Here is a 24,151-nt window from a genome sequence, read left to right on the forward strand (position 1 = left end):
TCCTAGAACCATAGTTCAAAGGGATGGAAGAAGACCCGTTAGGTTATCCTTCTACAAGTGCAGAAGTGTTCCCTAGATACTTCCTTACAAATCATACTTTAGCATTTATCATAAACCTTTGTTTCCAGTTCCTGAGTCAGTTTCCAAGCCCCTTGACAGCATTTATGTATACCAGCTAACTTTAATTAGCTGTGAGATTTCAAGAGACCCTATATCTAATTGTTTACTAAAATCCAGATATCACATTACCAGTACAACATTGGCTTTAGTTTTCTGGTACTTCCCCATGACTTTTTTCAGAAATGACTGAGTGGCACAGTAAGTTAATTCTTGCTAATTCCAACCCCTTAAGGTGCATAATATTGGGCCAACAGACTTGTAGCTATTCAAGTTTTCTAAAATTCCCCTCCCAGATCTTTATAACTAGCTGTTTCGTCATCCTCGCTGCATAAGTGTTGCTACTTTCCTTTATTTTTCTTGTTGAAACAAGGACTTCAGTGTCTCTGCCATTTGAGTTGTTAATTCCATCCGCCTCCATTTACAGATGATCCCTTTGGTCCTTTCTTTATCCCTGCTATATTTCTTTCCCCAGCCCTCTGGCTAACATTAACTCATTGTGCTTTCATGCTGCCCTTAACTTTTCCTGAAAACCTTAATTGAGTATGTATTTTTGATCATCTGCCTTCCTCATTTTCCATTTGCAATACAGAGGATTTTTTGTTTTATTTTTTATCATATCTGAGCAGTCCCGCTTGAAACCATGCTTGCCATTTCTTGTCCTTTGCATTCTTCCTTGTCATAAAAACCTGTAGTCTTTCAGCATTTCCCAGGCTCCTTCCTTCCTGTATGCTATTTGGCTACTTCCTCCCATTGAATCTTATGTAGATTTCATAAATCTTCAAGATTTGCTTTTCTGAAATCCAATACCTTTGTGCTTCTGAATTCTGTGATTCAGATCTTTACACTGGTGAAATTAAGTGTGCATTCACTAGTTCTGTTTCAAACTGTATGATTGCTGTCAGCTTCTCTGTCCGTCACACCTATAAATCCTCACATTCTCAATCCTGTCCTGTCTGCTGGCAAGTATGTCCAGGATAGATTCTTCAAGCAAATGTCTCTTAAAGTTGCGGTTTTTGCTTTTTGGATTATAAAGTTTTCTTCTACAGAACATAGCTTAGGAACTGCTTTGCTGCTGCATCTTTGGCTCTTTTTGTGATACAACAGGTAGTTAAAATCCTTCAGAAGTATGGTATCCTGTGATTTCAAGTATCTTGAAAGCTGATCCAAGAATGTGGATCTGAGCTGCTCATTTAACTGTTAGGGTGCTCTCTTCTGTGAAAATTTCAATCACAAAAATATATTCATGGTCATTTGTGACATTCACATATTTTTTAGAGGAACTATTTTCCAGCTTAAAAAAACGAGGAGTACTTGTGGCACCTTAGACTAACATTTATTTGGGCATGAGCTTTTGTGAGCACTTCATCGGATGCATGCAGTGGAAAATACAGTAGGAAGATAGATATATACACAGAGAACATGAAAAAATGGGTATTGCCATACCAACTGTAACGAGACCAGTCAGTTATGTTGGGCTATTATCAGCAGGAGAAAAAGCTTTTGTAGTGATAATCAGAATGGTCCATTTCAAAACAGTTGACAAGAAGGTGTGAGTAACAATAGGGGAAAAAGTTTTTACTTTGTGTAATGACCCATCCACTGCCAGTCTTTATTCAAGCCTAATTGAATGGTGTCCAGTTTGCAAATTAATTCCAATACAGCAGTCTCTCGTTGGAGTCTGGTTTTGAAGTTTTTTTGTTGGAGAATTGTGACTTTTAGGTCTGAAATTGAGTGACCAGGGAGGTTGAAGCGTTCTCTGACTGGTTTTTGAAGGTTATAATTCTTGATGTCTAATTTGTGTCCATTTATTCTTTTGCGTAGAGATTGTCCGGTTTGGCCAATGTACATGGCAGAGGGGCATTGGCACATGATGGCATATCACATTGGTAGATGTGCAGGTGAACGAGCCTCTGATAGTGTGGCTGATGTGATTAGGCCCTATGATGGTGTCCCCTGAATAGATATGTGGGCACAGTTGGCAACGGGCTTTGTTGCAAGGATAGGTTCCTGGGTTAGTGGTTCTGGTGTGTGGTGTGTGGTTGCTGGCAAGTATTTGCTTCAGGTTGGAGGGCTGTCCGTAAGCGAGGACTGGCCTGTCTCCCAAGATCTGTGAGAGTGATGGGTCGTCCTTCAGGATAGGTTGTAGATCCTTGATGATGCGCTGGAGAGGTTTTAGTTGGGGGCTGAAGGTGACGGCTAGTGGTGTTCTGTTACTTTCTTTGTTGGGCCTGTCCTGGAGTAGGTGACTTCTGGATATTCTTCTGGCTCTGTCAATCTGTTTCTTCACTTCAGCAGGTGGGTATTATAGTTTTAAGAATGCTTGATAGAGATCTTGTAGGTGTTTGTCTCTGTCTGAGGGGTTGGAGCAAATGCAGTTGTCTCGTAGAGCTTGGCTGTAGACAATGGATCATGTGGTGTGGTCCGGATGAAAGCTGGAGGCATGTAGGTAAGTATAGCGGTCAGTAGGTTTCTGGTATAGGGTGGTTGTTATGTGGCCATCGCTTATTAGTACTGTAGTGTCCAGGAAGTGGATCTCTTGTGTGGACTGGTCCAGGCTGAGGTTGATGGTGGGATGGAAATTGTTGAAATCATGGTGGAATTCCTCAAGGACTTCTTTTCCATGGGTCCAGATGATGAAGATGTCATCAATGTAGTGTAAGTAGAGTAGGGGCGTTAGGGGATGAGAGCCAAGGAAGTGTTGTTCTAAGTCAGCCATAAAAATTGGCATACTGTGGGGCCATGCGGGTACCCATAGCAGTGCCACTGATTTGAAGGTATACATTGTCCCCAAATGTAAAATAGTTATGGGTGAGGACAAAGTCACAAAGTTCAGCCACCAGGTTTGCTGCAACATTATCGGGGATACTGTTCCTGACTGCTTGTAGTCCATCTTTGTGTGGAATGTTGGTGTAGAGGGCTTCTACATCCACAGTGGCCACAATGGTGTTTTCTGGAAGATCACCGATGGATTGTAGTTTCCTCAGGAAGTCAGTGGTGTCTCGAAGATAGCTAGGAGTACTGGTAGCATAGGGCCTGAGGAGGGAGTCTACATAACCAGACAATCCTGCTGTCATGGTGCAAATGCCTGAGATGATGGGGCATCCAGGGTTTCCAGGTTTATGGATCTTGGGTAGCAGATAGAATACCCCTGGTTGTGGTTCTAGGGGTGTGTCTGTGCAGATTTGTTCCTGTGCTTTTTCAGGGAGTTTCTTGAACAAATGGTGTAGTTTCTTTTGGTAACCCACAGTGGGATCAGAGGGTAATGGCCTGTAGAACATGGTGTTGGAGAGCTGCCTAGCAGCCTCTCATTCATATTCCAACCTATTCATGATGACGACAGCACCTCCTTTGTCAGCCTTTTTGATTATGTGCCAACATTGTCCCTCTGCCATGTACATTGACCAAACCGGACAATCTACGCAAAAGAATAAATGGACACAATTCAGAGATCAGGAATTATAACCTTCAAAAACCACTCGGAGAACACTTCAGCCTCCCTGGTCACTAAATTTCAGACCTAAAAAGTCCCAATTCTCCAACAAAAAAAACTTCAAAAACAGACTCCAACGAGAAACTGCAGAATTGGAATTAATTTGCAAACTGGACACCATTCAATTAGGCTTGAATAAAGACTGGCAGTGGATGGGTCATCACACAAAGTAAAAACTATTTCCCCATGCTATTTTTCCCCTACTGTTACTCACACCTTCTTGTCAACTGTTTGAAATGTGATCATCAGGATGGCCCTACAAGTTTCTCTCCTGCTGATAACAGCCCAACATAATTGACTGGTCTCGTTACAGTTGGTATGGCAATACCTACTTTTTCATGTTCTCTGTGTATATCTTCCTACTGTATTTTCCACTGCATGCATCCGATGAAGTGGGTTTTAGCCCACGAAAGCTTATGCCCAAATACATTTGTTAGTCTCTAAGGTGCCACAAATACACTTTTTTTTTTTTGCTGATACAGACTAACTCTGCTACCACTCTGAAACCTATTTTCCGGCTGTTTATTCTCTGGCAGGATGGGTCTAATTAATTAGAAAAGCTACAAATTAACCTGTTCAAAAGGTGGAAAAGTATCAGATTGTTGCCAAAATGAAGGAGAAGGCAACAGGAAGAATCCTACTCTTTTACAATTTAATTACAAAAAGAGCTTCTCTGTTTCCCATAAAGGCATTTCATTAAATCAGTGCAAATATTTGTCTTTTAATATTTGCAAGTCTTGGACATTCACTTCCTGAAAAAGGAGGGCATTTATCTAATTTTCAGAAATTAGACTGAAATGCTAATTTACCCTAAGCCGGGGGTTCTCAAACTTCATTGCACTTCTGACGACAACAAATTCGACTCCAGGAGCTGGGACTGAACCCTAAGCCTGCCCGAGCCCAGCTGCCCCAGGCAGGTGGGCCAAAGCTGATGGCCGAGGGTTTTGGCTCCGGCTCCGGGCCCAGGCACATCTAACTCCAGCCTTTGCAACCCCTTAAAACAGGGTCACGACCCACTTTGGGGTTCTCATCCACAGTTTGAGAACTACTGCCCTAAGCTATTTGTTACTGTGTTGAAAATAGCTGTGATGTTAGAGTCAATTTTTTTTAATTGGTGTCCTCAAACAATAGTCCATCTTTCCTCTTCAAGATCCCATAGTTTTGGCTGAGCAGAGCTAGATGCAACTACCTCTGGAGCCTATCGGGATCGCTCCTTTGCCTGACTGCAGGAGTTGCTGTGGTGCAATAGGAGATGCTGCCTCAGCCAGAGGTTGAATCAGGTACCCCTGTGGTGCCCCAGGCCCCTGCTTTGTTGAACTGGCAAGCAAAAAAACAGACCTAGAAATCAATCTAGGTCTTTTGCATGGAAGTGTACAAGACCAATGCTTCAGTGTGTTCCCAAACTGCATTTTGAAAGGTCATGTGACACCTCTTTTGAAACACTATTGGAAAGGATGTAAAATGGAGCAACTGTCAAAAGTTAGTTAAGTTACAGGTCAAACACTTGACAATGTACACCATTTTCTATTGGTGCCCTGTAAATGTTACACAGCCAGCTGTAGAGACCCTGGGTGCTATTAGCCAGATCAAGAGCTATTTCTATTTCATACTGAAGAATTTCATAGTTCTTTCCTCCTAATTTGCTAAGCACCATGTTAGTTGCAAGTGGCACTGTCTATAACAAACACTCCTTTACCCAGTTTATCATCAGTTAGAAACGTGTTGGCCATTGTGTGCCATGGTATAGTGATTCCTCTTTCTAATTTGCTGTCTTCCACCAGAGGGCAGTTGATAGAGTGGCATGCTTGCCTGGCTAAAGGTGAGACCAAAGTTAATTTGATGCTAATTACTGATTGAAATTTCCTCCCTAACCAGATGTAAGCTCTTTCAGCAATCTACTACTGTACTAGGCACAGGGAATGCTTCTGATAATTAAACATTTTCCCCCACAAAATCCATCCTCATCCTTTATCAGAGTTTGATACTGTACAATTATAAGACCTTGAAAAGATGAGCCTAGGAGCTTAAATTCATAACTCTGCTAATCATGGTCTCAGCTGAGACTAACAAATTTATTTGGGCATAAGCTTTCATGGGCTAGAACCCATCTGATGAAGTGGGTTTTAGCCCACAAAAGCTTATGCCCAAATAAATTTTAGTCTAAGGTGCCACAAAGACTCTGTTTTTGCTCATACAGACTAACATGGCTACCACTCTGAAACTCATTACAATATATAACCCACTAATTCTCCTTTTGTCTTCTGATTGCAGGGGTGTTAATTGCCCACTTCATTTTGAATGGTTTCTTGCAACATGTGTTAACTTCTTATGCTTTACAATCTGTTTCACCTTATATTTAGCTGCGACATGATGATTTCCTTTCCCAGCCTTGTCCCAGACCTAAAGAAGAGCTCTGTAGAGCTTGGAAGCTTGTCTTTCACCAACAGAAGTTGATTCAATAAAAGATATTACCTCACACACCTTTTCTATTTAATATCCTGGGACTAACACCACTACAACAAGATTGCACAGTTAGTCATTTGTGTTTCTGGATTAAAGGCTAAACTCTAAAATCCAATAATACCTCAAAGATGTATTTACACTGAATTCCATTCAACACAGACTTGGCACATTTTCTGTAGTTTAAGGTGGGGGAAAAAAATGAAACTGTTCACAGAGAATTCAGCATTCCTCCTTTCATAGCACGAAGCCATTTTGCTGCCCAAATGGTAAAGAACCTATGACAAGAGACTGCTATGGGATCAGCATGTAAAAATACATGACATGATAGTACAATATTTGAGGAAGTGAGGGGTAATTTTAAGTGATTTAACCACAGTTAAGTTATAAGGCCTTTCCTCATGAGTAAAGATAAATGCCATGAAAGATCAGCTGCTATGTATTCTCTAGCTAATGGACTCAATATCGATCTCTCCCCACACTCTTCACAACCTGGTCTGGTGTATTTTTACTGTTATGAGTTAAAAATGTTTATATTAATCACTGAAGGCAGAGCCAAGAGGGAATTATGCCAATCTTTCCAAACAAGTGGAAATAAACCTAGCAACATCACATAGTTTGCTTGTACCATTTAGAGTCAGTCTAATCTTTTTTTGTTCGTTTTTGTCATTTTCATAAATCCCTTCTGCTTTCTTCTCCTTTTGAAATATGCTCTTAGTTACTATGAGCTCATGCCTACAGACCTTATTCAGTCAGAACCCCAACTGAGGCCCATGGGAATTTTGCTGAAATAATAACAGATGCCGTTTCTATGGAAATAGATATGACATTAGTATGGGTGGAGCTTAGTGGGGTCCATAACTAAAGCATACATTATGTATATTAATTCTGTGGGCTCCCTCCCCCCCACTTCATTTACATGGGTGTAAGGCCTTATCTTCCCTGCTTAAAAAGGTGTGTTTTTTACCTCATGGTAAAAGTGCCATGTCTCACTGTGTTTTTATCTTGGGATAGTTCATACGCATTAGTTACCCTGAGGTAAAAAATGTACCTTTTTTAGCAGTGAAGACAAGGCCTCAGTGTGACATCCCCTCAGCACAAGCCCAAGATAACAAGGGAATAGCAAGCTATGGGCACTTCTTAGCCCTACCATGGTACCTAAAGAGCATGTTTCTACTGCCAGACTGCATTTATCTTCCCTCTGTCTCCAGCTGCTAAGGAAACTTTACACACTACATTAATCTCCCTCCGAGTAGAACACAAAACCTTATTTACAACCTCATATTTCCCTCAAAAAGGCATAGCACATGGCACACTTAACCTGTGTGCATGTCACCTCTGAATGTGTGCTGATGTTGCCAAAGTTGTAATGAAGGCTTTGCATTGTCCTGTGAGAGATTGTTGCGTTTGAGGCATCCTGTCACTTGTTTGCTCTTCAGGGCTTTCCTTGGGGATGTCACACTTAACCAGCCTTAATCCCCTTTACCTAAGCACAGCTAGTGTAGGATGGTTATGGGATAACATGCATGGGAGTGGGGAACAGAGATGTTGTCCTCTCTATGACCTGGGGGATATGGAGAGAGAAAGGTATGGTTGAAGTTGGGAAGGGGAGAGGAGTTGGGTGGGTAACTGTGTGTATGTGCAGGGAGGCCAGTTTGTCACTCCAGCAGCACAGTGTCTACATGCATGGGGCTCCTGTCAAGTGACACAGCTCCTGAAATTACAGAGGAGCCTCTGCCAAAGCTGCAAAGCTTCAGAGGCTGGAGAACCCCCCAGCACTAGAGCTTGTAAGTATCTCTCTTGCAGGCACCTCTGCTGCTGCTCCACAACAGAGCTGAGGTGCATGGGGTTGACAGTTTCCTTACAAGTCTATGACGCATAGGCTGTGGCTCTCTTCTTTGCTAGGGGTGGCCTCACTGTCACAGAGCAAGCAGAGCTCTTAAATGTACTGTGTTTCAGCTGAGTCTTGCTTCCAGTTTTGGCTAAGTGGAAGAGGGCGATATCCCCAGCAAACTACCTTTTATCTTAGTGGAAGTTGTACTGGGCTGGAATGCAGGAGATCACAAGTTCAAATTTCATCTCTTCTTCTCCCTGCTTCTTATATTTCTATGAACTTTACTACACAAGCTGAGCAGTACCTTATACTCCTACTTTAGGAAGCAGTCAAATATCAGCCACCCAATTTTACTAGTTAACAGAGGTTTTATAAAATCATTTCTAGCAATGCTGGGAATAGTACTCATGTCTTTGACATGATAAACCCCAGCTTCATCCCCTCAAGCGTCAGAAGGAATCCACCAAATCTATGCGTGTGGCTATGCAGTCTAACCACTAGTCAACGCTCCCTTTCTGGAGGGTTGGCTAGAGAACAAACCCTACTGATTACCCATATAAGGGGTATTTATGTTTACACATAGTAGAACTCCTACTTTCCAATATTTAATAGCTTAATTCACAGTGAAGAAATTTTTTAAAAACAGCTTTTAAACTGAAGAGCCACTGTTAGTTATGGCACAATATGCAACATTTACATTATTTTCACACATCGGTAGGTATGAGGGTTAAGAAGTAGGATGGCTTTTGTGAAACAGCATCCATTTTCCTAGCAGGCAGCCATTTGATTTAGTCCTCTTGAAAACAAAAGGAAACAGGGCAGCCATCTTTGCAAGGAGTATCTACTCCTCAAGTAGTAGAGAGGCCATTTTTACTGGAGATATGAGCACCTGCAATCCTATTAGGTAGCTTTAACCCCTCAAATTTTGGCCATTTCGAGTAAGGAGAAATTTTGAATAAAGAAGGAAAAAACAGACTCTGCTAAACTGCAACTCAATTTTTTAAAGGGTACATTCTCATAGTGTATTTTAGCTGTATGAAAATAAAACCAGTCACTAGTCAGTTGGGTACTATGATCTGTTTAAAGTCAAGTCTAGGTTCTTCTTTAAAAATGTCTGCTGTTACATGTATGAAAACTGTCTGACTTTGACCTAAAAACTCTAGGCAAAAATAATTCCTAGTATCAGCAGGCCTGCTGACAGCAATTCTGGACCCCAGGGCAGAACAGTCAATGGGCCCCCACACACACATAAGCCGCGGACACGGTCTGCCTGACATTTGGGCGGTGCTGCACCTGCACTGGCTGGTGCCCAGGGAGCTGCCAGCTGCGCTGCTGGGCGCACTCTTCTAGCACGGCCGGGGTTCCACATGCCCGCTTGGTAGGTTTGCCAACTGTCTCATCGTGCAAACCCGAAGATCATTATCCCGCTCATTCCAAGACCACGCCCCTCTCCTGCCCCTTCTCTGAGGCCCCGCCTCCTGCTCCCTCCATCCCCCCCTCCCTCCATCAATCGCTTTCCCCCACCCTCACTAGGCTGGGGTAAGGGATTGGAGTGCAGGAGAGGGTGAGGGGGTCAGACTCTGGGAGGGAGTTTGGGTGTGGGCTCTAGGCTGGGGTTGGGGTATAGGAGGGGGTCAAGGGGTTGGTGCTTACCTCAGGCAGCTCCCAAAAGCAACCAGCACACCCCTCTGGCAGTGGCTCCTAGGCAGGGGGCCCAGAGGGTCTCCACATGCCGCTGCCCACAGGCACAGCCCCTGCGGCTCCCGTTGGCCACAGTTCCCAGCCAATGGGAGCTGTGGAGTCAGCGCTTGGGGTGGAGGCAGCGCACGGAGCGAGGACGGGCAGGAAGCTTGCCTTAGTCCTGCTGCGCTGCTGGCAGTGGCAGCCAGGGGGCCCTCAGGTCCTTTTAAATCACCTGGGTCCCTGGGCAATTGCCCTCTTTACCAGCCCCCCCCCCCCATTAGTGGGCCTGGGTATCATAACTTTTTGTTGGCACACTACTTAAAAGACTGCTTTGAGTCTAATGTTTCTGTGGGTTAGAGCAACTGAAATGATGGTAGGTTATTGTAAAAGAAATGACAGTTAACAGAAATTGCCAAATAGTAACTACTTATAACTGTGTACGGTATGATGCTAGTTATGACAGTAAGGCCTTAGTCTGACAAGGATCTGAATGGGCAGATTCAGTTGCAGGATCTGGCTATAAATTATTATAGGTGACTCAGGCTTTGGGAAGCACTGCACCCACAATTAGGGCTGGCCTTTCGAAAGAGTTTGGTAATGTTTGTTGTTCTCAGTGGGAGCTATTGGATTCTGAGCTCTTTTGAAAATCTGCCCTATAACTCATATCCATATAGAGTTCAAGAAATCTGTATCTATCCACAAGCGTGATAAAGTGTGGTAGCACTGGTGTGTCTCTGGTACCCAGAGGGTTAACTCCAGCTTGGCTTTCTCCTTGTACAGGTGCTCAGAGGAAGTGCTGCAAGAAGGACTGCTGGAGGGACAGAAGAGGAGATTACTTCTAAGAAGCCAAAGCTCCACACCCAAGTGCTGAGTCAATTTCAGGTGGAGGAATCTCCTTATGTTTTAAGTTGGTAATTTATTGTTGTTCATGGTGAGGTCAGGTGGACTCTGTGTGTATGCACATGTGCAGGGGTCTCCCATATAGAGCTCACTAGAAAACTGGGGTCTTAATCTGTGTTCTTGCAGAGTTTAAAAAGAGAAGTTTTCTCCTCATGACGGTTATAGGCTTTGCAAGAAAGTCTGTTGCTTTTTCAAGATAGCTCAGAACTGGTCTTAGGAGGTGTACAATCAACTATACCTTACAATCATTTGGTGCTTTTAGGAAACTTAATGCAAGGGTAAATTTATATAGTAAACATTCTTTCAAAGTCAACCAATACTAAAACTAAATATGCAATCCTATTTCTACCCTTTGTTCATAGGGAGCATCATAATCTTTGAAGTTTAATAGTCTTTGTGACCATTCACTACTTTTCAAACACAATATACCAAAATGTAATTTGATGACTCATTTAAAGACAATGCAAGCTAGAAGTGCTCAGCCCCTCCCAGGAGCAGGCCCTGTAAAAAAACATAACATTTAGGGTTCAGTGGCTAATGTAATTGGGTGGCTGTGTATAATGCTGCACAACCGTGAGTTGTTTGTAGGGAATTGTGGTACCAATTTCCACCAATTAGTCCTGCTTTCATTTCAGTTCAAATGCTAGATTTAATGGAATTGTTTGTGGGTAAAGCAACTGTACAAACCCTGCAGTTGCAGAAAATCATGGTCATAAATACACTCCTGTTTGGTAGTTTTGCTGGCCTATTATATATATTAGCTAGGTTTATCACATTAAACAGACTTGGTATACATCAGTAATGCTCTCAGAGGCCTCCTTTCCCTCTATCTCCCATAGATACTACTGGGTACATATACACAGTGAGTGGCAGTGTGTCTCAGACTCAGGGTCAACAAAAGAGCTGTGTGGATGTTTGTTGCTCTCTGAAGTCCACTCTGCTCTCTAGGCATCAGACTCCAAGCCACAACATCTACACAGCTATATTTAGCACCACAGCTCAAGTCTGTCTACCGAGGCTCTAAGACGTGCTGCAGGTCACTGTGTAGACTTTTCCACCATTGCCACAATATCTGAACACCTCACAATGTTTGATGTATTTACCCTCACAACACCCCTGTGAGGTAGGGAAGTGCTGTTATCCCCAGTTTACAGCTGAGAAGCTGCAGTATGGAGGTTAAGTGATTTAAGAAGTCTCAGAGTATAGGATTGAACTTGGGTCTTTTAAGGTTGAGGCTGGTACCCTAACCACTGGACCAACTTTCCTCTTTGAGCCACCTATTGATAATGTGGTCTTCTGTTGTTAGCTCTACCTTTTCCTCTAATTCTGACTCCTTCACCACACTTCCTCACACTTGTATCTGTTCTCCTTCACTCAGTACTTAATTTGTGCCAGGGCTGAGCCCTGAAATCTCTAGGCTTCACAGTTCATAGCCCTGGCACCTCTGAGCTTGCTGCACTAGTTATGAATGTAAAAAATTGCTTGAGCCCTGGCACCTTTTCATTACAAATTAAGCACTGTCTTCATTGCTGCTGAGTTCTTTGGGGGACTATGCTTACTTGCTTCACTCTAAATTGCTCTCTCAGCTCTGCTGTCCTTCTGAACATGCACTTCCCTGACCAGCTCTTGGTCATGTAAAGCCCCGACTTCAGTTCTCTGCAACATTCTGGGCAGTAGAGAACAAGGTTTAAGCAAGCTTCTTTAATAATGAATTTAAAAGTCTTCCTCTTTCAATAATCACACAATCCTTTTTTTCTTATTAAAAATCAACTCTATAAACAAAGTTACAATGAACTAAACAGTACAGTTGAGGTTCTGTTAGCATCTGGCTAGTGAAGATCCACTTTCTATAAGGACCAAAGTCTTTCTCCCCAAACCTGTACTTCCTTGACTTCACAAATCACTTAGCCTTATTTAGAAATGCTCCCTCTCTAGTTGAAACTGAGTCATCTTCTGAGTCAAATTGCATTGTTTATCCAGGAACTATTCAGTGGGCAGTATCTCCCTGCTCACACGTGGTTCTGAGGGGGAGGTTTAATTTGAGAGGAAGCCCAATCTAGAACACAATTAAAAATGAAACAAACCCATTAACAATGCTAACTGTCCTCTTTCAGCACATAGCAATTAAAGGTGATTAGTATACATCCTTTTCATGCTAGTGAAATTTAAACAGCATGCAATTATCTCTGGCAATTTAAATATTCTACTGAACTCCTGCAATTTCAGTCTGCAGATACATAAGGGTATCCCCTTCTGTATGTTGTCATAATTATAGCAATAGGCAACATATTCTAGATACTTGCTTCAGAAAAGTTAGAAGGGCAACACTGGTTATTAAGTTATCCTGCATGTTCCCTGAAAAGAGGTACTAAGATAAACTAGTGTTCATGCAAAACCAGTTGCACAGGACTGGCAGCTGAACGTTTAACTTGCTGCTTTTTGAAGAGTCTTGAATGGTTTCTTCAAAATGTTTTCTGCTTGCTTTTAACATGGGAGATGATGGGTCCTCTCCCTCCTGGAGAACTTTAGCAAGATTTTTGGAGGACCTAAATAGTAATTTCTCAGAAGGCTAAATTGTACTTCAGCTCACTTCCTCCCCCTGAAGGGAAAGATTCTGACTTAAATTATCTGCAGTTAAGGGCATAGCCTTGTGGGAGTCCACTATTCAGGTTCTCCAAAGATAATTGCAAGGTCATCCAGCAAAAACTGAATATTTGATATTTCTGGCATTGCAAAAGAAAAAAAAAATCAACCAGGAGAACTCTTTTGGTAAGAGATACAAGTTACAGTTAAAATGTTAAAAACGTTGTGAGTACTGGTCTGAATTTGCAAGTGAGGGCACCCTCTTAAATTCATATTAAGGTATCTAAATGAATGCTGAACCATCATGCCCCTTTTAGTTAGGCTCCTACACCCACACAGATGCACTTATCTGTAGACATTCATGTTTGAAAATTTGGCTGCTTCTTTTACTTTGTTCCCTAGTAAATAATAAGACTAACCAAGCTCCCCATCCCTATGAAGAGTGAATGAACTGTCATCAATCAAGAACCATTTTATGCTCCAGTCATTTACTTTGATACTGGAGTTATACTCTAACATATGTGGCAAATTGCCAGCACTACTTTGATGGGTCTCATGCTTTCTCTTCTTGGGGAGGATTCAGGGCAATATTTCTCACCCCTGAACTGGGGTATTAACTGCCCCACTAGTGTCCTAGAGGAGGGGAGTGGAAAGGGAGGGACCCAGGCCCGCCCTCTACTCCAGGTCCTAGCCCAGGGGCCCTAAGGATAGTGTTAAACCGCTTGAACTAGCGGTTCCTTCCCCTGGGCTACTTCCCTCTCCTGCCCTTCACCTTGTGGGGCTTCCGGCCCTCCCTCTGCACCAACCTGGTGTCCCTTTACCTAGGGTCTTGGTCTTCTTAGCCCACCACAGCACTTCTCCAAACTCTCCCCTGCTTCCTTCCAATCTGCTCTAACACCAATCCACTCTGCTTCAACTCCTTCCCTTGTGTGATTGAAGTGGGGGGATCAGCTGACTGGCTTCAGGTGCTCTAATTGGCTTCAGGTGCTTTAATTAATCTATAGCAAACTTTCTTCCCTCTATAGGGAATAAGGCTCCTTTCTGCTTCCAAAAAAACAAAAAAACAAAAAAAAACACTCTCCTGCTGCCCTTTGGCCATGCTGTATCACACATTAGGACAATTTACATAAACAAAGTTTTTGCCAGGAGGATTTGGTTATCTGTGGAGTCTTCTGAGTTGTTTCTGTTATGGTTGAAGCAATCTTTTTTCCTCTAATTTTGGGATTGAAGAATTGATTCAAAGAGCAAAGATTACTGCACAGTGGTCCCCAATAAGGTAAGAATGTTGGAGCAAAAGTTCCTGTGGGTGATGGGTGTTCTGATTACGGCCCAGTGATAAACTTGGCAAGGGCTCTGTGGGAATGGAGACTGAATTACCCTGTATATCCTAGAAGGGGCATCTCCAAGGGAGCTGAGCCTCATTAGCGAGGCAAGGTGGAGAAACTTATACTGGAATTGCCCATGCTGTTAAGAGTCCTGTGCATAACTGACAGCTGGAGACAATAGGATCTTTTAATTTGGCATCTCTCATGAGCACTATGTGTTTCCTTGAAACCTGTTTTAGAATATAGCCTTTTTATAGGAAAGCACTAGCTGGCAATGACCCAAGGGGAGCACCCAGCACCCCATTACACCCAAAACCAAACCCTTAGTGACACAGGAGAAATCATGGCACAGCACACAAAGCTTTATTGCTAACTGTGGCTAGCTCTCAGTACCGTTATCAATGCCAAAAAACAAAGCTCAGGACCCTCTGATTCTTTTTCAGTGTCTTCTTCCAGAAATGCTTCCAGATATCATTTCTGTCCCAGCCTTTGGCAAGGCTTTACCCTCTTTTGCCACCTTCCTTCTTATGCTGTACAGTTCTCTGATAAGGCATTTTATCCAGACTGCTTTTGTAAGACTGGTTAAGTGGAGTGGAAAGGAGCAGTAACCACAATGGAAGTGGCTTTATGGTTACATATAGGCATGTGTTAACTTTGACTAGCACATTCATCTTGTGTACAAATACATCAGTGTGCATGTTTAACAAAATGTGCATAACGTATACACACACTTGAAGATTTAATTCTTATACATACAAACATTGTAATTTATTACTCAAGGCTCTCAAAGAAATCTAAGACATACAAGTCATAGGGATGTCTGGTAAAAAAAAAAATAAAACAAATCTTCCCAAACTTAACCCATCTCTAAAACTCAGAATTGCCAAATGGCCTACATTTCCCAGCAGACTGCTGCTCTTTGGGCCTTTCTACTGGGAACCCTGACCAACCTACTCTTCGTAGCATTAGACTCTGGGCTCAGCGATGATTGTTTTTAAAATGTAGCCTTGGCACTAAATGTTCAAAGGTAATTTTCTGCTTCCTTGGCTTCTTCCATAACTTGGATTATCCATATCCAGTTTCTCTGATTAGAGACATAATTTTAACAATATTGTTTCTTGTCTCAGTGTCTACATATCTCAGATTTTCCATGTCACGTCATTAAAACTTGCTATGAGAATGTCATGGGATTACAATGAAATTATTCAGCCCTTTCCTGGAAGCCAAAAAATGAAGTCTCTTGTAAGAAAAAAAGGGAATGTGTTTTTTATGTGTCTTTCCAGTTCTTTAACCTTATTCTGAATTTCCTTGCTTTTGTGAATTAAAGTGGACCTAAATATATCAATAGTCACTTTCTGCCCTTGAACATTGTTTTGGATTATGCTTCCAATGTCCTGTATGCAGTAAATGCTTCATCACGTTGCATCTCCAGAAAAAGAGGATCTTGAGTAAGCAGAAAGATGCTACACAATATTTATTTTGTAGCATAAGTCACCATGGAAGCCTTCAGTTGCTTGGGATTGCTCAGAAAGTCTTTGTTGAATACTCTATGTACAGGATATTCAGTGTTGCCATCTTGAATAAATTTCATTTAGCTGCTTCTTTGTTTCATATTATACTATATATGTGATACATGAAATCCTGGCATAATTTGGTATCTGAACCTCTTTGAATGTTCATCTTGTAAAGAACACCAGCAGCGATCATCGGTGTGTTGCAATGGTTGGCATGTCTAGCATGTGGATTGCTCAAGATCCAACCGCTTCCACTTCTTACAGCACACAAGAAAATTAGCTGGTAACTTCTTTTAAGCCCACCCTATGCAGTATTGCAGCTGCCTTCTGCCTCCGGAATATAGAACTAGAACTTGTCTGTACACAAGAACTGAAGGTAGTCCCCCTATATAGCTAACCTAACAGATGCACTTCCTGATATCACAATTGGAACCTAGGTCATATTCTGAGAGAAACCTACCAAACACCTTGTAGTTTGCAGCTTACTTTTTCACACGAGCATTACTTTTGTATTATAGGATATGCAATACTTAAGGTGAATGAAGGTTACAGGCTTTCATATCTGGATTTGCTTGGTGGTCAGATTATTACAGTATATGAAATATTTCAGTGCATATAAATCTGGTCTCCCGCTCTGTGGATACTAAGGTCTCACTATACAGTGGGTAAAACAAGGGAAGTGCTGCCTACTTTGAAAGGGGCAGGATGCCGGAGGCCAATACCAATGGTTTTGGCTCTTTGTGCCATAGAGCTGGGCTCCATCCAAGATGGTATGGAAAGTTATTGGAGATTGATTAGGGTTGTAGCCAGTGGATTGCAAATCTACTTGTTCACCTTCTCTTTTAGGAAGATTGTAGCCCTCACGGTGGGATTCTGCCCTTCAAAGGGCATTTCTGTGGTTGGGATTCGGCCCATCACAGCCTGTTCACTCAAACCTGGAGGAAGGAAAGGATTTGACCCATTGTAAAATAGCTGAACTATCACTATCCTGGGTACCTCAGGCCTGTGGATCTATCATGAACTTATAATGTGACCCTTAGTGTGAAGAGTATTTGAGGATAATAGGGTTTCATATCGTACATGTTGCTTCTCTGCCTACCCAAACTTAACTTTGCCTTCTAAAGCTTGAAAATAGACTCACAAAAGTCACATTATACAAATTCCACTAGTTGTTCAAGGGCATCAATTTCCAGCATCCTAGTCATCTATCTTTTTGACATTGGTACTTGTAAACAGGCACTTGCACTGGCTAACTACTTCAGCCTCTACCAACCAGAGCAGGTCTGAGCTAATGATGAAAATTTGAAGGTGTGTTTTCCATTAGCAGTTATCTAAGCCCTCTAGCTTTCCATAAGTAAAGTTTTGTAATATTGTGTTTCAAATAATTTCCCTGCTACTGTCTGTTATCCATATTAAAAACTGGTTGCTCTTAAAATATTGTTATTGCTAATTCATTAAATAATAGCAGTACTTCAGCAGGTAGCTGTAAAATAATTTATAATCTGAGCAAAATGCAAATGGCAGTTATTAGACGGAAACAATAAAAGCAAACTTCATGTATTGTGATAGTTGATTCTATGAAGACACTTGCTCTAGCACTGCTTCTGGAAAACAAGACTGCATCTGCTAAACTGCATACTGTATTTGAATATAGGAAAGGCCTAATATTCAGCTTTGTGGAAAAGCTTTAACATACTGTGATAGTTTTGGCACCAAGATGAACCTGTTGGTCTGAAATATAAGCAGCAGTGAACAAATCTGCTCTCAAGTGGTTCTGGCTGTGCAAATTCTATCCAAAAATGCACAGCGGTGTTTTCATTAGCTTGCAGCTCACAATAAAACTCTGGAATCTATAAGCACTCAATCGGTGCTTCTCCAAGTTAATTCATAGGACTCCATTGTGACCTCCGTATGGAAGAGGGGGCATGGAGTGAGCCACAGCTGCAGTGCGCAGGGGACATCACCTTTAAACCATTGCTCTCACAGAGTGCAAAGACTACATGAGTTAGTACCACTAAGAGCTGGGGAAAAGGTTAGCATTGAGGTTGGGCCTTCTTTGGATGGAGGCAAGCATCATAAGGACTCAACAGAGCTCTGGATGTTTGATTTAATATGTGTGATAACTGAAGGGGTCAATTTTGCAAAGATTAACCTTCCATGGAAATGTCACAATGAGGAGATAGAGGAAGAGTAAAATTCCTGGTGGAACAAAAGGTCTGGATATGTCATTACTTGCATGGTTTCAGTTATTGACACCTCCCCTTATACACACATGCAAATCTGTTGTTCATATTCTATGTGCTCTGTCACATCCCCCTTTTACAATTGTATACAGGTAATTACACTATTAATCAGTCACTTAAATGAATACTTGCATTGTCACTCAAATGAATACACAGACAGAGGGCAGAGTGTGCAGAAAGTCTACCTTGAAGTATATCTTCAATATTAAATGAGTCCCTCATGTAGCCAGAGTGGTGTAAGTCTTCTGGCACTAATCAATGGCTGAGTTTGAATTCTTAGCTGTTAAATTAATAGATTCCAGCTGCAGTCAATAGACACATAGTTAATCCTTGAAACACATGGTAAATATATGACAATAACTTGGAACATCAAAGACGTAAATAGCATGAGTTTTTGGTGCTTGAAGCAGAGATCCCAACGGATGGTCTCTAAAGAAGTATCCGTTCCGCAGCTGTAACTGCATTTGTCCAGCTTAGTTCTCACACTATTAAGGCATTGTTTGTTTGTTTTTTGTAAAACTTTGTGTTGGTGTGTGTCCTCACCCCGAGCGCTTGTATCAATTGTACTGTCAGTGTGAACCATTGTGGGATGGCTCCTGAAAGCCAGTAATAGTTGACGTAAGCAACGCGGTGTCAACACTGACATTGCGTCAACCTAACTACATTGACCTTGACTCTATGCCACTCATGGAGGTGAAGTGATTACGTCAGCATAAGGGGGCAATTACATTGGTGGGAGTGAAATTTAAGTGTAGACCCTTCCATAGTCAGGTCAATGCCAGCTGCCTGTAGTGTAGTATGTAGACCAGTGGTTTTCAAACTGTGGGTTGTGACCCAGTACTGGGTCGTGGAATGTAAGGCACTGGGTCATGGCGGCAGCTCTGGTCAGCACCACTGATCAGGCCATTAAAAGTCCCATCAGCGGTGCTGCCCGGCTAAGGCAGACTAGCCCCTACCTGTTCTGACACCACGCTGTGACCCGGAAGCGGCCAGCAGCAGGTCTGGCTCCTAGGCATTGGTTCCTGGCCGTTGGGAGCTGGGGTGGTGCCTGAGGGCAAGACCCACTCAGAACCGCTTGCACGCCTTCACCTAGGAGCCAGACCTGCTGCTGGCCACTGCCAGGGTGCAGCATGCTCTGTGGTGCCAGGACAGGCAGGAAGCCTGCCTTAGTACCCCCGCTGTGCCGCTGACCGCAAGCCGCCTGAGGTAAGCCCGTGCCCCAATCCCCTGCCCCAGCACTGAGCCCTCTCAAACCCAGAGCCCCTTACTACACCCCAAACCCCTCATCCCCAGCCCCACCCCAGAGCCTGCACCCCCAGCCCAGAGCCCCCTGCTGCACCCCAGAGCCTGCACCCAGAGCCCTGACCCCCCTGGCCCAGCCCAGAGCCCCCTCCTAAACCCTGAATCATTCCCAGCCCCACCCTGCAACCCTCATCCTAACACCCTAACCCTCAGCTCCAGCCCTGAGCCCCTCCCACACCTGAAACACCTCATCCCCAGCTCCTGTTGGGTCACGGGCGTCAACAATTTTCTTCAACTGGGTCTCCAGAATAAAAGTTTGAAAACCACTGGTGTAGACCAGACCTTGGTCTCTAAGAGGTAGTGAAGGAAAGGTGACTGGAGCCTACCCATAAGGTGTGTTGCTTGTTGAACTGTGGCTCCAAACTCTAATGAGGCATACCCCACATGAGTAAGAGGAGCCAAAGGTGACTGGAGAAGTGAGAAACATAATATACAAGGAAGAATGTAGACAATGTAATGTGGATGGAAAAGGAGATATAAGAAGGGAGAGAGAGAAGGTGGACATTGAAGACAGTGTAGGAAAAAGCAAGCCACAATATGCTACAGGAAAGAGTGCAGCTAAAACAGGAAGGTGGGGGAGCAAGAAGGCAAATAAATTACACTTTTATCTTTTTAAAAAGGTTGACACAATCTACAGTAAGCAGCTCTATTCCCTTATGCTAAAGAGTCTGTGGCTTTGGGTTGTGTGGCAGGCAGCTCGTGGGCTTAGTCCATGTGTAAAATTTCAAGTGTGTAACACTATGACAGAAATGCTATATCCAGTGTATGAAACGTGTGTATATAGTCAGATTCTTTCTGCTGCACGTTGAGCCCCACATCCTCCATTACTATTTTTAACCTGGCCCATGTGTCATGCGTTTTGGTTTTGACTGGTTCAAAGATCTGTAGAATAGCAAAACAGCCCTCATGGATCAAGCAAGGGCTTATTCGGTCCTAGAATATAAGTGCCTTGTTTATTTCTCTGTTGTGAAGTAGTTAGTGACTGAAGTAGTTAGTAACTGAAGAATTGGCTCCGTCTTGAACACTGGATTACCTTGCAACCTCGAATGCTTTTAGCAGAATTTCTTAAGAGGTGCTGCAGAAGCTTATCACAGGGTGAGCCAAGAGTCTGTGGCCATATCCCCAGACTTGCGTGTAGACATGCCATGTCTGGAACTCTTTCCTTCTCATTGGCAACCAAATAATTTCCTTTTCCAGTCAAATCCCTTCTTAGAATACTCTGCTTCTGCACTGCCTGGTAAGCCTCCAAGATTAGAAAAACGGATATAAATATCATGCACCTTGAAAGTTTGGCCCATCATCCTATCTGCATTACATATTTGAACTGTGCCTGATTGTGAGCGAGTATTAGATTTGTGTTGCCATTGACACCAATGGGGCTCTTACCATTGGTTTTAATAGAATCAAGCTTTCAGATTGTAAACTCCTTGGGGGCCATCTGGTCATATATTGACTCAGGGCTCAGTAAATAGCCTGAATCCTATGGTTGATACGAGGGCTCTGACCTAAAATCAAGTTAATGTCTCATTTTTAACAACATTGATTATAGATGTATTTATTTTAACTCTCCTGATCAAACACGTCAGGCGGCTAATGCACAACATTGGATTGCATCGGTTACTGCTCATGTGCTTTGAGTTAGTGAAGTGATGCGGCCTCGGGGGCAGTTTGTCTGGTGTTGCTGCAGCAGAGTATGCTGTGTGCTCCTCCCTCTGCTGCAGGTATTGACTCTTGCGGGCATTGTAGGCTGCTTTTCAGAATAACTTTGAAGCAATGCCTTGTGGGTCAGGGAATGCAGGGATAGAAAGAGGCATAAAGCAGGGTTCATAATGGCTAGCGGCCTGGATTCTCAGCTGGGCCTGAGCAGAGTGCAGATCCAGGATGCGGTGGGGTGGTTGTGATTCCTGGTTCCTTGCTGCCCAGCTCTGACTTAACCTATGGCTGATGAGATGCTGCTGTAACTTCATGCTGCTGGCTTAAGGTCCCTCAGTGACCCAGTGCCATTGGAGGCCTGGAATAGAAGAGCTCTTCTTTGCTGTGCTCCCCATGGTCCTAGTCTGTGCCCTGGTCTTGCACCAACACTGTAACTTAGAGGTGGAATGGAAGGCTGGCATAGGAGGTGGCTATGCTGCCTCTGCCAGCTTTATGCCAGCAGAGTTTTCCTCGAGGCAAAGGAAATTCTCAGCTGGCTAGTTTATTTGCTTTGCACCGTGCGCATTTACTTCAGTTGCAGTAGTACATCTGCCTGCAGGGAAATATAACACATAGGAAAGGAGTACTTGTGGCACCTTAGAGACTAACAAATTTATTTGAGCATAAGCTTTCGCATCGGTCAAATAAATTTTAGTCTCTAAGGTGCCACAAGTACTCCTTTTCTTTTTGCGGATACAGACTAACACGGCTGCTACTCTGAAACATAACACGTAGGGAATCCACATGGCATAACCTTTTCCCAGCATGAGTTGAGTAGTAAAATAAAGGCAGTGAGGCTGGGAAGGCCTGGTGTAATGCTGAATGACATTCCTCTTTAAGAAATGTGGCCATGTACAAACATAGTGCTGCCCAAGACCTCGTTTGACTGTTCTCAGGCAGTTCGAAGCAGAATTCAGTATCGAATTGTCATTGTATCAGTGGGCATCTGCTAGTCTTAAAGGACCTACTTTTCTCAAAAGTTAAACACATCTCAAATATAAATGGAAATGAACCTCAAAGAACAGGATTTGTTGTTTTACGTTAATCATCCTATTCTCTTTGGCATGGAATACAGATTAAAAATGCATTGTGTGCTCAGACTTGTTCAGTACTTGATTCCTGTCTGATCTGTGATCAAAGGCAAACTAACTGATTCTGGAGAGTGAGATGGAGTTCTCCTTCATGGCTTTGCAGTTTAGCAGCTGGGGGGGAACAGTGATCAAGACCAATCACACAATCTGTACAGTCTCATATAACTGCTTTAATAACTTCTCATCACTGCAAACTTAGTTCTGAGTAAACTAGGATTTCAACTGGTAGCTTAGGAGTTCCAACATCCAGAACAAAACCTTTAACTCTTGATTCAGGAGACAAATGTTTGAATCCTCTTTAGCGCATGACTGTCTCCAGGCTTTTCTATTCTTCCCTTCCACACTCATGTGGGGACCTACATCCATCTCCTTCTTGATGCCAATATGGAGACAATTGTCAGTGTCGACATGGGCTCCACATCTTCAAGTATGATAACTCAAACTTGCTAAGAATTCTGTTTGCTGTTATGTTACTGGCACTAATCTATATCAGTTGTGTTTAAGGTTAAAAGTAATTATTTATTGTTTCAAATGCAGTAGCTGTATACCGCATGGAATTTTTAAACTAACAAATATCTGCAATGTTTTCTAAAACAATAGTAATCTCTCTCTTTTTTGGACTAGAATGCCAATATTTAGGTCCCAAGTTACTTGTGCTTTTCAAAACATTAGACTAGTCTCAGGACAGCTAGCTTTGATTTCAACCACTGCAATTTACGAGAGATTAATTATTTGGCTCCCTGAAGGAGTGGAATGTTTGGTGGACAACTTCACTCCTTTTGCAAACTGTCCTCTTCAATAAGGACAATACAAAAAGCACATACTACACTACAGCATAACAAGCCTCAGGAAATGGAGAAGAACTTCTCAGTGCAAAGATAAGGAGGTGACTGTAAGCTTTAACTTTCTCTTGCATCTTTTCAAAAACCATCTCTGTCCACATAATGGGCTACAGTAAAATGGCACGAGCCCTGCATCTGGATCCGTGCTGCTTTTTAGCTTCTCCAGTAGTCTTGCCCAGTAAAGACAGGTTTCAGAGTGGCAGCCGTGTTAGTCTGTATTCGCAAAAAGAAAAGGAGTACTTGTGGCACCTTAGAGATAAATTTGTTAATCTTTTAGGTGCCACAAGTACTCCTTTTCTTTTTGCCCAGTAAAGTTTCCCTTTCAAAAAGGCATCTCAGTTAGGGGTAAGGGCATAGCTTGTGCAATGCAGTTTCTCTTCTGATTATTTTCCTCCACACAGAGGATATGCTGTTGCTGGTTGCAAGGTTCTCTTTGCAAGCTGCATAACTTCTGCTCTGGGACCAATTGCATTTGCCATTCCTTTTTAGCTTTAGTATGGGTCAGGAATCATTTTGTCTCCCCATAAGACACAAATATATCGAAGATTCAATGAAATTAGATAAATGTGGGAGAGCTCTAGCCTTCAGCAGGAAGGAAGAGGAAACCATGGACTCTTGTGTGTTCAGTCAGTTCCTAGTGAATTTGAAAGCTGCAGGGTCAGAAATGTCAACATGGTTGGTGTAAGGATAAGGAGTATTAATTTTATTACACCCAAGTGTTCAGCTTTTCTTGAGGAAATGCATATCTCTGCAAGCAGGGTTTTCATTCTAGATCAATATTTCTACAATCATCTCTTTAATTAGGTATTTTTCTGTCTAATAAGACATTGCGGATGCATTGCATGTGTAAATGTGGGAGGTTTTCTTCCTGTATAGATGCCTAAGTATCTATCTAAATTCACAAGATGAATTAAGCCTTATATATTGGATTTTTTTTAAACTCGCTCGGGGCTAGTGTCATGATTCTCATGACGAGACCAATTTAGAAACTGCTTTGGACTTCTGACTTGCAGCCAGGGATGTGAATGGGAGCTCATGCAAATATACCCACGCTTGTTGTACTCTAGCTAGC

At 42.7% G+C, this 24,151-nt stretch overlaps 1 protein-coding gene across 1 annotated transcript in view; it reads left to right on the top strand.

The window, feature by feature from the left end:
- Window positions 1–24,151, top strand: part of ARHGEF4 (Rho guanine nucleotide exchange factor 4) — a 326,464-nt gene that overhangs the window by 44,187 nt on the left and 258,126 nt on the right. Inside the window, exon 3 of the mRNA XM_074964006.1 lies at window positions 10,368–10,469. Within this exon, the coding sequence (XP_074820107.1) occupies window positions 10,368–10,469 (102 nt within the window). The remainder of the gene's footprint in view (window positions 1–10,367; window positions 10,470–24,151) is intronic.

The sequence above is a fragment of the Natator depressus genome, chromosome 9 (assembly GCF_965152275.1).
Source record: "Natator depressus isolate rNatDep1 chromosome 9, rNatDep2.hap1, whole genome shotgun sequence".
Taxonomy (NCBI): Eukaryota; Metazoa; Chordata; order Testudines; family Cheloniidae; genus Natator; species Natator depressus.